Below are 16,237 nucleotides of genomic sequence, written 5' to 3' on the forward strand. Positions count from 1 at the left end.
TGCTTTTAAAATTCACATTTTATTTCTCAGGCCAACATGGTACATACTAACTGTGGCACTTTACTATGTGAAATATGAAGCCTCGTTAAACCTTAGAAAGTAGTAACAACACTCGGCATGGCACATATTTGCCTCGGGCATATAACGCCATACCTTAAGAACTTCACATTTCTATTTGACCTGACACCTGAAAAAGGTTTGCATGCAACACTGCCTGTAAAGGTTAATTCACAGCTAATGCTGTCCCAAAACATGGCAAGTCAGTGACATGAGACTTGATTCTAGATCGAAGTAAAATTAACAGGACTTATACCTAACCGACATAAAACTTAAGGTGGTAGCTCACAACAAATAACATCATAGATCATAGATATGGGAAAAATTTATTTCACAAGTTATTTTTTAAGGTTCAAGCCCTTCACATTTACAAGCACACTAAAGGTATTCAAGCGACATCTACATTACACATTCCAAGCTGCACCATTGCATGTTATTGCATTCTTTAGAGGAAGCTTCTGGACTAAAAACACTTTTTGCAAACTTCTCCAGGATTGCAAGTTATAAACAAATTTAAAAGAAAAAAAACTAATGTCATTGACAGTGTTCAGAAGCATAAAACAAACATTAGGACACAACTCCAAGCGACTTGCTTCAAGATGTTTGCACTTGAGATTTGCACAGAGGAACTAGCCATGCTATTTCCTCATATAGTGTTGTATTTTGCCATTACGCAACCATCATCTTCTTCATCATTCAGTGGCATTTATATAAATGGTACATCAAAGAAATAACAAAAACAATTTAAAGAAATGATAGGCGTTTATTTGCTTCAACAGAAATGACGGGGAGCCTGCAACAAACCAAGATATGGGACTAGCACATATATTATGTACTAAATAAGGCAATCCTAGATGCAAGTGTGATAGCTTGCTACAGGGTATACGCCTACATTAGGAACTATATAAATGCCAGGCATGCTGACATGGTATACTTACTAAGTATCTATTATCACGAGGTTCTTCAATAAAGGCAAAGTTGGAGGTATACTGTCTCATTAGCAATCTAAATGCACATTGTAAGCATGCAGAAGTCTACTAACCTACTATGAAAAAAGAGTGCTGTACACATATACATTGTGGTTGCCAAGACAGCCACAATTTGTATGACATGCCTGGGTAAGTACGAGGACACTAGGAAATTATATAACAGTAATTGCTTCGGTCATGGTAGTCAAACTCAGACGCACAGGAAAATGGTGAAGCGATTAAAAGTAGCTCAATAAGGGAAGCAGCAACAAATAAGTGGCTTCTCCTTCAAATGTTGGCTCAATACCAAGACCTTCCTTGTTCAGGCACTGTTAATCACTTCGGTTATGGTATGAAAGCGGCCAACAAGAAACCCATAATACAGGCACGTTAAAATATGGTCATAGCAAATAAGATAAAACTTTTTAAAGGACAGTGATGGTGTAATGCTACACGTCAGAAAGAAACAAAAATTTAGCAAAATGTGCTTATAGCTCGTGCAGAACAAAACCTACCTGCAGCCATATAAAATCACAGAAAGGGAGCCCATCTTAATACAAAAGGTTGAATAAGGACCAAACCTACTACATTTAACACAGTTCTTGTTGACATTTTCTATTATGAGACTTATTCCATAAATGCTACACGTTTTATAGATTGTGAATTGTATGTCTAATTCCACAGTTATTACTGTGCCTAAGTGGAATTCATAAGTCACTCATTCTATTGTACTTTTCAGGGGAATTTCACTGGAGGTTGTGCCTTAATCACTGAAAAGGTGGGGTGCTAATAATAAAAGGCTGCATACTGTTCTCATTAAATGGTTGTATGGGTTCACCACCAAATTTGTCAATCATGGCTATATTTATGATTTGGTACACTAAGACCATACATTAAATCAACCTATACAGTCATTGTCCGAGAAACCATTAACACCTATTTAGTATTAGGATATTGCTTAATGCTGAGTAAGTCATGACTGAAGCAGTCACTCTTGCAACCAACATACTATACAAACATTAAGACAACAGCATAAATTTTATCATGTCTCAGCAAATATAACACCAAACATGTACATGAAATACTGCTACTTCAGCCTATGAAGCCCTTGTGCTTAAGCTTACTGATCCCAAATTATTGTGTCCAAGGAGATATCTGCATATAATCAGAATGCAGGAGGAAACACACTATGTATGGCGACATGTTTCTGTCATCTTTGTGGCAGCGATTCTTTTTGCCCTCCCACTATAAATGAATACTAATTTGCCCAGCATTTCAGCATGCTGAAATATGTGTTAGTGGTCCAAGACAAAGAAAATGTAGCAAGCTCGTCTGAAAAAGCCCAGCACTCTGATTTTGTGGTTTCGTATGAACCGTCATTGCACCCCCCCCCCCCAGGTGCAAAAGGCATCCTACTCTCAAAAGAATGCCAATTCCAGAAAAAAGGGAATGTCATGGGCTGGTCTTAAAACAACTTTTATCATCGACTCGGTAATTAGTTCGGTTATCACAGTGTTGCTGCACAACATGTCATTCTCCATACAATGGAATGTAGATTTATGGTCCAAGTCATGGAAATGCTGCAGCTAAGACTGAAAGAAAAGCAGTGACATGGTTCCGCTGCACAAAAAAAAAGAAACCCTTGAAGCAATAATGTATTCCTTTGTGCTTCAAGTAATAAAACTTTTCCTGCTCCTTTGAGCTCTTTGCTTTTGTAATATTACTTTAACAGTCATGGGAACATATAATCAGTTTCCTCAAAGCTTAAATGCCTTTGAAATGTATGATTAAAATGTCCCTACATGGTTTGAAAGCACTCTTATTGCCTTCAATCTGTAATTTTAATCCTGCATTCATCATACTGCTGTAAGAAATTGCCTCCATGCAACAAATTGCTTACGAATGACCCAAGTCATGAAGAGTGCACACTGGAGCCGAATGACTTTTGTGGGCTCTAAAGTGACACACCCTCACTCTACAAAACTCGTTCCTCCACGCAACTGAATGTTTGTTTATGTCGATGCTTTGTGAAGTTGCAAACTAGATTGGACGTACTAGCTTTTGTTGTGTAAATTCAGTTAAAATTACATAGCCTTGGCATCCAAAACAATATTCTCCATGCAATGGAGTGTCTGTTAATGGTTTAACCTATAGTGTAAGCACCACATGCTGGCTTAAAGGTCAACTCTGCTAGCTGTGCTGGTTGAGCATTCGATACATGCAAGTGCTAAGACAGGATCTTCTTTATTTTTCATTTAAATAAGGTTTTTTGAACAATTTACCTATGAGAGTGCACACAGCATACAATAAGTGAACGTTTTTCCTTTAGTGGCAATTAAACTCTGCATCTTCACTTTTATGCTAATCCCAGTTCAATGAACTGAATGGTGACTTTATAAGTAGTTAATGCTGGTCACTGCTCATCGTGGCGACAGTGGCCATACCAGAAGATAAATTTAACCATATTGTTCTGCAGAAAAGCTGTTCGGGGCACCCCGAGATTTTTTTGGGTAAAAGAATGAGTGTAGCAACTTGTAACAACAAGGAAACTTCCAAACTGAGCTCCCATTCCTGCATCTGGAAGAACAGAAATTCGTAATGATCACCCATGTTGGTACATTCCAGACTAACAAGATTTGTACCAGAGTGAATTGATTCATCACAGCAAGAAAATAAATGAAAAAAGAAGTGACAGGAAATAAACACACTTTGCAAGACCAGCATCTGTCTAGTTATGCCAGTACCTTTTCTTTCACTGTCATCACTTGCTGTTTTACACGGATAAATGTGATGTCAACTGCCTAATTGACATAAAAAGGAAAGAGCAGGCCTCTCATACTTAGCCAACCAAGCATCTTGCCGCTGGAACCTGTCTCAGTCATTGCTTTCTTCGTGTTGTCCACCAGATGAGAGAGACATACTGAGCCTCAGTTGCAGGGTACCATAGCTCCAGTACTGGCAACCAGCTAGTGCACTAACATGAAGTGGGCCGCCAACAGTGAAAGGAGGGTTTTCCGCACAACGAGGCATCTGAAAAGAAGGCTCGCTTGCCATCACGGATGTGTTGTGGAAGAAGCGGACCTCCTTGGTAGAATCTTGCGGATGAATAACCGAGAACGTCAGAGACTTGCGAAAGGGCCACTGCAACGCCGAGTTGTTGGCAGCTGGACAGAGCTGGACCTTGAACCTCAGGACAAGGTCCTCCTTATTGTCCTCGTCACTGGAGGATTTTGTCGCGGACACCAGCTTGCGCTCGCAGCGGACCCCGAGCCTCAAGGAGTAGCCACAGACGCTCGACGGCGCGCTGTAAACCTCCTCCGCATACTCCGGAACCTGTCTGGTGAAGTAGCGAACCCTGCTGACCACCACGGCTAGTCCCTGCGGTCGCCACGTTGCCGAGAGGGATAGCAGACCGACGGAACGCAGGAGACTGACTGCAGTGGTGACTAATTCGGAGTTGGAGACGCCGGTGGCTTCCCTGCCATGGATGTGCTCGACGAGCGAGTTGAGTTTGGTCTCGAGGCTATACTGGAAGTCGGCGACCTCGGCGAGAGAGAGTCCGCGAAGTTTTTCCGAGTCGCCGGCCGGCTTCACAACGTCGGACGCCGTCACTCCGCCGCGTTCTTGAGATTCCAGCCCATGGTCGCGGCTGGCGCAAGTGTTTCGGTGGTCGCGCGCGCTGGACCTTGGTACTTCGGCGAGACAGCGATCGCAGGAGATGGTGTGGAATCGACACTTCTGGCAGTAGTGGGCCGGGAGATCGCTCAGTGTCCCCACGAAAGGACAGCCGTGCTTCGCGTTCCAGCACTTGACCCGCATGCTTTCCAGTTCCTGCGGCCGTGTAGAGAGCCACTTGACCTCACCTTCGGCATACGCTGCGTCGTCGATCGGGCAGCGCTGGCCGTTTTCGAGCGACGCCATGTAGCACGGCTCGCAAAGCACATGAGAACAACCCAACTGCGCCGTTCCCCTCGGCAACACCAGACACAATGCGCAGTACCTGTCGACGTCGACGGGATCTTCAAACTCGGTTGGCCTCCAGTCGTACTCGGGCGAAAAGCCACTAAGAGTGTAGCGCGCTGGGCGCTGACCCGTAGCCATTACTCACGAAGCCCGAATTTCGACGCAAACTGGCGGTGTTGACAGCGGCGATCGAATCCTACCGTTGGCCTAGACGCGCAGAAATCGGCGCTGATCGGCTCCCTTCGCGTAAACGAGCGCCGACAACCGACGGCGCAGGTTGATAACACGAATGACAGGATATAAACACCGGCTGGAGTGACACAGATGCTTGCGCGAAGGCACGGTACGAGAGCCTACGACGTGTTCTAGAAAAACCTGGATTGGGATTCAGTTGGCTTGTCGTCGGCTTCTTTTAGTGTCGCGATTACTTTATTTTCTTTTAAATTGAATCATCTTAAACGCACATCACTGTATACAAGTTTTTACTAGAAGTACTTTTTAAGTGCAACAAAATGAAGCAATATCATGTGGCGCGATTGATCTGAGTAGTCTAAAGGCGACTGCTGATGAGCGTCTGCTTAAAAAATTGGATTGAGCCTAGCGCTTTAACACGGTATGCTCCCAGTTTCAGATATTTTGCTGAAAGCGTTGTAGTATGCTGCTTAGTTGAATATTTTAATCTACTGCATGAGGTGTCCGTGTAAATCTTACAGATGAAAGAATTGCGTGTCTTCGCACACTTTCATCATAGCAGCGATACAAATCATCTTATTCATTTAGCTTGGGAATAGATTTGGAATATTTCTCGTCACAAGCATTAAAAAGAAATATTGCGTACGCTTACGGCGGTACAATGATGGTTTGAAAACGCATATCTACTTCATTAAAAACGAAATCACAGTAGACGATCGGCGCGAGTTCATAGCAGTGATTGGACGTCACCAGCAGTGTCTGTGCATAAGCAGGATTTGGTTAGACCTTACCTGTGTGAGCAGATACATACTGTGCACTCTAATGATTTAAGAATCCTTGTAACGCTGGGAACTGACAATTAAGGAAATACTCAGTTTCCATGTTACTTCCTTGGAGTACTACGCGAATTGGCGTGTGGCCTGCACCTTGCGCCGCCCAGTAAGTTTATACAAAACCCTGGAATTTACAGTTACGGCTGCAGACACTAGATGTCGCCACGGTCCCGAAATTGTTGACGACGTTTTGATTCATGGGTTGAGTTGCGCGAGCGGCAGTGGCAGCGCATGCTTTGCAGCGAGCCGTGCGACGACGAAAAATACTGTGGCGGCGCTGCGATCGAAGTGGATCAGGTCACATCAAAGTCGCACCGCTGGAGACTGCTGGTGATACTTGTCGGAATGGTCATTCGTACTACTACGCGCACTGCTATATGCGTTCAGACCGCTGAAAGATTGTTTATAATTGCATATGACATGTATTTATGCCTTCGGAATAAATGCCTTTCTTTCTTTTCGTTATTTCATTTTTTTATGCTGCTTGGTGATTGCGCGTGCATTTGGGCCGCGGTGTCGGCTTTCATTCTACTATGTTCGGGTGTGCGGTTCCTTTGGAGAACAAATATTTTTATTGTTTTTCAAGCAGTATGTATCTCTCATGTGTGTTTTTGCGCATATAGTTTTCCATCAGTAGGTCTTGCGAAACACAGACGACATAACATGTGTCAACTTCCGGCTGGCCGCTTCCAAACGAATAAAACATAACTACTACATGCGGCGCCCTGTGCTCAGATTTACGGAAAGTATTCTTATAGAAAAAAAAATAAAGCTGCAGTATATTAGAGAGCTTTAGCAGTGCCGTATTACGCTACGGTAAGTGCGGTATACGGAACGGTATTACCGTTCCGTACTAATTTACCGCGATGACCGAAGACGTTTTAGCTGCGTGTGCCACTCGATGCGTACGGTAATGTGATAATGATGATAGCGGCTAACATTGTGGCTTTGCAGAATGCAATAACTATGCGCTGAGCGCGAAATATTCATTTTGAAGAATACTTTAGAAAGCTTTAGCTTTTCCATACGTGCATTATTTTTTACAGAAGTGCCCGGCTACGGCAAACTTAGACGCCAGTCACAAGGCCGGTAGCGACATCTTGTGACACTTGTCCTGCAACACATGAAACCTTTTGTTTCATAGGTGTTCTTATCTCAATACATAAAAATGGTTTTTTTCTTGTAAATTGCACTGCTGCCGACGCTTTACACCAGCAGATAAGTAGAATGTAGTTAGTCACTGCAATAAAAACTCTGCGTCCCCTCTAAATATACTCTGCATCACTAGATCGCGCCACCTACCTAGTTTTTTTTATGCCACTGTTTACTTCTTGTCACTTCGTCGCTCCGCAGAAGGTGATTTAAAGTAACCTCTTGCCTTTGTATTATCACGGTAAAAAAAAGCACGCGAGACGTGGACTCTGTGGCCGACATCAGCTTCTCACTGTTTTGGCTTGGTGCAGCTTGGCTCGCGACACACGGTGCCAGCCGAGCTTTATCGACTCCATACCGTCTAGTATGCCGTACGGAAAGTCATTCCGTACGGTAAAGTTGGCGCATGCGCAGTCCTCGACCAGTACAGATTTACGCACTTACCGCACCGTATACCGTACTTTCCGTAGCACCGCTAAAAGTTCCTATTATTCCATTCATGTTTCCGTCTTGCTCGCGAAACGGAATGCGGAGTAATCGGTACGGGTGGTTTTATTGCGGTCGGACCTCGGGCGCCGAAAACAGTTTTAGGCATCCCTTATACATGCTAATTTTTGGCTCGCAAGCCGTGTGAAGTTTTTTTGTCCAGTCCATGCTTAACAAGAATGAAAAAAAAAAAGCGGAGCGGTAGCCTAAATAGTGGCTACATAGTGGATATGGCGTTGCGCTGCAAAACGCGAGCTCACAGGTTCAAACCAGGTCGCGGAATTCGATGAAAACGAAATGGAAAAACACTCGCGTACTTCTGTTTAGGTGCACGTTAAGGAACCCCAGGGGGTGAGAACTGAACAGGGCGCTTCATAATCATATCACCAGACGTAAAACGCAAGAATTTCTTCAACTTATAGAAAAAAAAAAGATAACTACGTTTTTCGACTTTTTTACTGGGGTGTAAAAGAAAGAAATTATTCTTGAGTCTGATTTCAGAGAAACACAAGTTACGCTTACCTTATATTTCACACCTAAATGTAATGCCATTCCCAACTGTACGTCCACTAATTAAGCAGCTTCTGTATTGTAAATAGCTGCTTTGAATTATCCGGTGCACTATCACAAGGACAATTAATGAAGCAATTAAAGGAATGGCATGCCTCACATACACGTAGAGATATTCGTAGATCTGCTATGTTCATTGGAGAAGTGGGGTACCACATTGGGCACCCAGTTTTAATGGGTTGCAGATAAGGTGAGACTGTCGAAGAAATATTTTCCTTTCCTGAATCAAGTTAGCAGATGTACAGGCTGCCCCGAAATGGGGCGTTTATGTTGAATGACAGCTAGGAACTTGTTCAGCAGAATCGATTAGCACCCGTGCGTTAATTCTCACAGAAACTGCATGATTCGCCTTTGCGCCACAGCCACGAATCTCCAGCAGCACAACCATTCCGGAATAGAGTTCTCATTGCATCGGCCCCTCACCTTCGAGGCTTCAAAAGTGCGGTATGCGTTACATTCGAACGGAACTGGCTATTCTGAAGCTATTCGGAATTCTGAAGTCGAATACGATCTCAATAGCAAATACCATTCGTTTCGAATACAAGTTTCTACTTCATTTCGCCTGCGGGCACGTTAATTGAAGGAGATCGCTAGACAAGCCATGGAGATTACTTTGGTAAAGGCTTCTCGGCCTCCCGATTCAGTCAGTAAATAAGCAATATATCTTTTCCCTAAGACTGTTGTTGACATTAAGGTCCAATAATTGGATTGATTCCTTTCCTGGGAGAGTCGATTGGTTCGCCTGGGTTTGGTGCAGCTTTTAAAAGGAACACGCTTGTTCAGGTCGGGAGTTATCACGTTTCCAGTCAGTGCATTTAGAATATTTGAGAATGAAATAAATGAGTATCTCCAAGCGACGGCAAGCAACATTACCTTGGTTCTGTCCAGCCACGTGGCATTCGCATATTTTTAGACTCTGGCTAAAGTTGGCTGGGACACCCTGTATATGGCTCCTTGCAGGAGCGGAAGCCATGTACATTAACCCCTGTTAACACGGGCGCCCGCAAACTCCATTTAACTCCTTCATTTTTGCGCCAAGGCATCTGCACTCCATGTCACACGGTCGTCCTTGCACGAAGGAAGTTGAATTTAGATTTTGGCTAAGGTGCCTCGGCCATGACCATTACGGCTGAATGCAGTACTCTCGTTCCCAGAAAGCCAAAGCTGCGAAGAAAACCACGCTTATAAGATCATCGTAACTGGCTCATTTACAAATTTTAGCATTATCATTTTTTTTGCCTTGGTTTACAGGCGACGTAAAGGGAGTTTTCAATTCGTATTTAAGGACATAGCCCCCGCACAGTCTACACCAATGCTTCGCAGTGCCGCATCGGGAAATGTCGTTCCGCCATTTCGTTTCTTTATCCGCTTCGTCATTCATCTGGAAGCCGTTGAACTCACTGCGCGCACGCGCACGATTACACAGCACAGAATCACAACTCGAAGCGCACCGGTCGAACCACGTGACCCACGCTGCCCACGCGCGAAAGCGAGAGCGCAGTGCGGCCAGTATTGCTTTCAACTTCCCTATGCTTGGGCAATAAGACTTGGGGTAAGTCCCAGCAGCTTCTCTCGCTGCGTCTTTATTAGATTACCATACTGCGTTAAAAAACACTACATTTAATGGCGATGTGTATGTGAGCACTTGCACGCGGAAGTAAGCGCAGCAGCGCCGTTTCTTTCCAATGCGGCGCCCGTGGAAAGCTCGCAAGGTGCCATGTAGCACGGCCGCAACTCCATCACCGTAAATCTCCATCCGGGAGTCTCACGTCAACGGAGTTCGCGGGTGACCTAAGGAGGTTGAATGGTAAGCCCTCCGATTTCTCGATCATCATCATTATCATCAGCTGATCAGAAACATCGGTTTCTCTTCTCTTTCTTGTACTATTTCTTTATTTTCGTGTTATCAAGTTTGTTTTGCGAGGATCCCGCCTGCACTGCGTACGCTCCGGCACGAACTCGTTTTTATTAATCAAATATCTGATCAATATCCTTACAGTTCCCAACATTCTCCCGTGCCACGCAAGAAAAGCAGGGAGAAAGAAGTACTGGTTTCCTTTGGCTCGTTACACAATGTCAACGTGTAACATTTAACGCCTCATCGCCTGCACACTCATTTTTATTCCCAGCCAAAAATTAATGAACCGATGAGTCGAGTTGGATTTTTGAATAGGACCCAAGTGATTCCAACTGGACATCATAGGAGGGTCAAATTCCAACTGGGGCATCAAGAGAAGTCCCATTGGTTACAGTTGGATATCACTGGAGCTTGGTTAGGGTCCCTAGCTTGGTATGCCAATTGGTCCGAAATGGACCCACCCGGAAGTCACTACATCAAAATCTCGTGAAACAACAAAATAATTGATAATAATAGTAATAGCGGAATAATATTGTTGGTTTTCAAGTAAAAGATATTTGCACTTTGGTGTGATCAATTGAGAGAAGAATGTACCTTTCTGTCAAGTTAGAAATGTCTCTTGAAGTTCTACTAATTTCCCATGCACCACGGGCAACACTTGGTCAACGAAAGATTGCTTGCATATAGAGCACCTGACATCTATCTCTCATATATAGTGAAGTGGTGTGTGTTGGGTTACGTCAATGAAGAAAACTACCATAGTATGTTCATGCATGGGTACGCTTCTCGAAAGGATTTTCTAGAGTACCGGTGCCATGCCAGGGCAAGTGCCCAAATTCTTTTTTTCCTTTGCTTTATTTTTCATGCTGGCCCCATCGAGTCTAATTCAGAGACTAAGTGGGTCCAATTGTGTTCGAAAAGTCAATTGGTCCAATTGGGCCTGTTCGATTTTTACTATGGGTGTCCCAGAACACAATGAGAAATATCCAGTTAGTTTCAGCGATTTTTGCTTACTGGAATAACACACGTTTTGTAGGCATTCATGCTACCGGTGATATTAGGCCCATATTCATCTACGCCGTGTTTGATTTGATAATCTTGCAGCTTCTAAAATATTGTCCAGGCGTCCTTTGGCACCATCGATAGCGAACCACTAAACACTATGTATCATCGTCCGAATACATGTCATTTGAACGCTTAATCTGCGAAAAAACGAATGTGTAAGACGGCCCACGTGAGGTCAATCAATTTAAATGTCAGATAGCGAAGTCACGGCATTGCATGCGTATTTGACGCTGCAATTTACGTCTGTTTTTGGCAAATATACTGAGCGCTTAAATATGTTCAGAGAGTCCTAGGCATTGCGCACCCATAATTACAGGTCGCAAACCGCCGGCACCAAAACGAAAGCAGAATTTTACACAGGATATGGAGCTGTAGAGAGCTACGGGACGAAAACAGCGGTGCTTACAAAGAACGCAAAAACAGTACAAGAGAACGCAAAGGGCGTACCATGGAGATGGGGATTTTGCTTACGCAAAGCGGCTTCAGTAAAATATTGCAATTGTAAGAAAAGAAAAACGAAAGAATACGCAAGCAAGTCCATGCGGCGCTTCTACGCAAAAGACAGTTGCAATTGGTGAGCCATTTCTAAAACTTCCTAATCTCCTACCATGATTATTACTATTTCTCTCAACTGCGAAATCATGCGCCTGTCCTACTACAATATATATATTTCGTGTTACTCCTGCAAAAATAGCGTAACCGCATAACTGGCTGAAAGGGAGAACTAGTACTTCACGTTGCTGGAGTAATTATATATATATATATATATATATATATATATATATATATATATATATATATATATATATATATATATATATATATATATATGTGTGTGTGTGTGTGTGTGTGTGTGTGTGAGTAACATTCAATACTTGTGTTATCTTATAATGTAACGTTATTGCCACTAGCCATGATTGCCCAAACAGATACATATTGTAACACACAGTACATAACGCATACATGTTTTAATGTATAAAATTTCACGTACAAGATTAAGACGGCGCAACATGGGCAGAGTATATGCATCTTTCAAGGTCGAATGTGACAATTGTTCCTGCGGTACTTTCGTAAGACTGCTCAATTTAGTATGCGGCTCAAAACTTGAGTTATTACCTTTTGTCCTCAATGTTCAAAAACTTCGATTATGAAGCCAATCGCTGATACCATGCGGTGATGCCCTAAGCCTCGATTGATCTAATTTACTTTGATTGTAACCCGCTTTCTTGCTTGAGCCATTCTGCTTATAACTCTGTATGAGCTTCTGTGCGCCGTTAGGCACGGTGCTGCGGCATTGGTTCAATCAATCCAGCAACACCCTCCTGAATCACGCTGTTCAAGTGCTCAAACAAAATGCACATGAATAGGTGCAAACCTGACGACCACTCCCTCCAACTTTGTAAAGAACAGACCCAGAGAAATATTGCTTGAACATGAAAGCCAAAACGCTGCCAGAAACTTGAATCAAATTCTAGAGTTTTACGTGCGAAAACCACCATTTGCAAGATGCCGTTGACTGTGTCAAAATTTACTGCCTCGAGGATGGCTCAATATCGGTCACCAAGAGTGAGCAAGAAGACGCAGGAATGATGTAATTCTGTACTGTTGCAAAGTGCACATTTCGGCCGCAAATTCCAAGCTTTGCCCATCTACCTTTACCAGGAAGCACAATTTCTGCAGCAAAATTTGTTCAAATTTATTTATAAAGCCCCTCAATAACATCGGCACAACTACAGCGACTAATTGTGAAAGGATAACTTGTCATGCATCTACTTGTAAGCACAAAGAAGCAAAAGGAGATACATAAAGAAAGGTTTGCATTTAAGAAAAGATTGCCCAAGTCCTTGGTGATTGAACCGAAGATCAATGTCTCTCCTTCCTCCCTTTGCGGGCTTCCAAGCAACAGATTTTACAGCAACAACTTCGAAATCTACAATATGTGTCTGCACCCATAAAAGTTAGCTTCCCCTTCTTTTGCTCGTTTTGCAGTCAGTGAAAAATATAGGATGACTCTAGGCTACTGGAATTTCAAAAGAGCGTTTTGAGGGCGAGTGTGCCGTTTTGCTAATAATGTTAACGATTCTTCTCTAAGATTTAAGTCACTTTAAGCAGGTAACATTTCTGTCTTATTATTATACTCAAGTATCCTTAACCTCGAGAAATTATTATTACTCAGTTGCATTTCTGGTGCGCTCCTATTAGCTTACTTTTTGAGTAAATTGTACATTTTTGGCCCCTTGTTGCGTATAGCGTGCTTTCCGCAAGGTTTGCAGGAACTTCTCACACAGGGAAAAAAAGAAAACACTATGTGCAAGTTCACCTGCTTATCTAGGATGTGAGATGCACTATACAGCCGCAGTTGAGTGTGCTAATAATAAAGCCACACTGAAAGAGAGTTTCTTAATATCTAGGGACACTTCGCCACCTATTGTGAGCCAAGAAGTGCAAAGCTGAATAATGATGATGATCGCGCTGGGAAATGGAGCATTGCCACGGGCCGCCAACTTTACACCATACTACGTAAGTTGTTTATGCCACCATATATGTTTAAACTTCCATTCCTTTGGCTATCATAAAAGCAGTATTACAACGTCCGACAGCCATGTGCCAATTTCAATTCGACGTCATTCTTGTTCTTCTCTGTACTGATGCGCCCCCAATCTACCGAGGGCTTACTATGTACACTGTGGAAGCGTTTACACTCTCATTACTGTCTTTCGAAGCAGTGGCTTAATGGATACTTGCGAATGTATACTCTGGCATTCTAACAAGACAATAAGGCCGACAAGTCTCCCAGCGCAACTTGAAAAGCTCTTGATCGGGACCTGACGCTGGTGGCAGAGCTCATCTCCATCGACAAACTTTGAGAATGTGGGGCTGTGTCTGACTCCCGTATTCTCTGACGATGCGGGCCTCGGAGCTCTTTCCCCCTTCTATTTGCATATTGCATAAGGGAAGGACCGCAAAAAAAGGCGCTCCGCATGCCTTGTCCTTCTCTTTAATTAAGGTTGTTTCCCCTGCGCTATGCAAGACGGTGATCTTGGGCCAACAAGACCAAACTTCCGCTGTCTTTCTCGGACTCCATGGATGGATGGATGTTATGAGCGTCCCTTTTGGAACGGGGCGGTGGGTTGGGCCACCAAGCTCTTGCTATTATACGGCCTAATGTCCTACCTAGGTTAAACAATAAAAAAAAAACATTATGAACTCCCACAACTAAATTTTCTGATCCCCTACTGCGAACTATACTTTTCTACGTCTCCGTTTCCCTACTTTTCTTCCACGAATCCTCCAATCGCCTCTTACTAATCCCTATTGCGGACATGTTTACTTTTCCACTGCTCTCGCTGAACCCAAGGGTTTCAAGGAGGCCAGTGGAGCCTAAATCGACGGCTTGGTAGACGTCTTCACATTCTAATAAAACATGCTCCATAGTTTTCCTAGCTTTACCGCAGCAAGCACATGCTTCTTCCTTCTTATACCTCGCTCTACAGGTGCGTGTTCTAAGGCATCACGATCTCGCTTGGAAAAGTAATGAACTCCACAGAGTTGAGTACAGCACCACCACTCGGCTGAATCGGAAGTTACGCTTCGCAAGGATTTTCGTAAAATATCAATAAAACGCAGTGACCGCTTGCGCCGAAGGGCGCAAGTGCTCCGGTTCTCTCGAGTCGAGGCGGAGTGTGGAGAGGAGGAACGTCCTGGGTAAATGCCGAAGGTCTCACAGATAGCAGAAATTTGTTCTCCCACACCCTTTCCTTGTCCAAGCCCTCGTCCTCATATCGGGGCGTATCGAGGCCGGCAAAACGGATTTTGCACAAGTGTCGCAGGGCGGTGGGCTCCAGCGCTCATAGAGAAACAAAAATTTGTAGCACTTATCTTGTTATCTTCGTATTTATCACCGACGTCTCAGTGCGCAGGGGCAATAATATTCCACCTAAGGACATAGCTGAGGTGCTTGAAAAAGACGTACATGAGAGGCACTTGTGTAACGTGCACCAAATGACTACTGATAGTCATTGTGTTCTGTCTTGGGAGGACTGGGAGATGTGACTGCGCTCCACGGACCCGGCAAAGTCGGGCTGCCAGCGTCAGGGATATGTTGAACATGAACGCTTGAGTGCAGTGGGGTTGTGCGGGAGCCAGGCGGTTTGAGAGATCCCTAATGCCTTGTCAAAATAAAGCTTTTTTCCCTCCTCCTCTGTTTTGCCTATGGTTCTCTGATCATGATCGAGGAGATATCAGACTTTAAAGAAACAGAGTAACCATTCGGATCCAACTGCATTATGTGATGAAGAAAGTTATGGAGACCGCCAAATGGGGAAATAAAAGAAGTAAAAGAACACAACGAAAATACTTATTTTCTTTTTCATTTTATGCTGTGTGTACAGTGTGATTGTTTTGTGGGATGAAATGTCTTGAACCATTGTAACTTCTATCTAATAATTTGACAATAAAACGTAGAGAACAGATAATAAAATTGCCAACATTTCCAATATCAGGATCCACCAATAAATTTCTTGAACAATTGTACCACTACGCGAGCTCTGTACAAGCCCTTTTATTTCATTATTGCTTTCCTTCTCGTAAGGTTGTGAGAACGCCACGGGCCGCATCTGATATGAAATGCTGGTTTGATTTAGAAACTAAAACAAGAGCAAAAGCGATTAACAAAGAAGGCTGAGTCGCTTTGGACACTTTCAGAACTGTTCGCGCAGCTGCTTCCTGCCAATGACCTTCAGCAAGCGGCTGCTGATGTTCGCGGAGAGAGAAAAATGACTGCACAGAACGGACGCCGCTGCGCTCTCTGACAAAAAAAAAATAAATAATTCAAAACTTCATGCCTCTCAAAGCCTCCACCCTAAATCCGCGCGACGGGCTGGCGCCATTGTCCCATAAAAAAAGAGCGGGTTTCTTGTCACGTGTAAAGCCCTTTCATCTGCCTAGCCATACCCTCACTTTTCCTATGGTGCGGCGACACCCTCTCCTTCGTTTCTGTCCCTCTTTCTTGTCACGTGATCATGACTGGTGCGTGTTTGGGTCTGCGCCGCCTCCTCCTCTCCTCGGCCCCTTCTCGCAGTTCGCCGCTTTGC

General features: G+C 43.8%; 1 protein-coding gene across 1 annotated transcript; it reads right to left on the minus strand.

The window, feature by feature from the left end:
- Positions 1 to 5,373, minus strand: LOC142564274 (uncharacterized). The gene has a single exon (XM_075675215.1). It carries the CDS (start codon positions 5,124 to 5,126, stop codon positions 3,900 to 3,902), a length of 1,227 nt encoding a protein of 408 aa, XP_075531330.1. The 5' UTR covers positions 5,127 to 5,373; the 3' UTR covers positions 1 to 3,899.
- Between the last annotated feature and the right edge of the window lie 10,864 nt (positions 5,374 to 16,237).

This window comes from Dermacentor variabilis, chromosome 11 (assembly GCF_050947875.1).
Source record: "Dermacentor variabilis isolate Ectoservices chromosome 11, ASM5094787v1, whole genome shotgun sequence".
Classification (NCBI taxonomy): Eukaryota; Metazoa; Arthropoda; class Arachnida; order Ixodida; family Ixodidae; genus Dermacentor; species Dermacentor variabilis.

What these genes read in the sequence shown, in the direction of transcription:
- LOC142564274 (XM_075675215.1), bottom strand. Translation starts at nt 5,126, where the DNA reads ATGGCTACGGGTCAGCGCCCAGCGCGCTACACTCTTAGTGGCTTTTCG.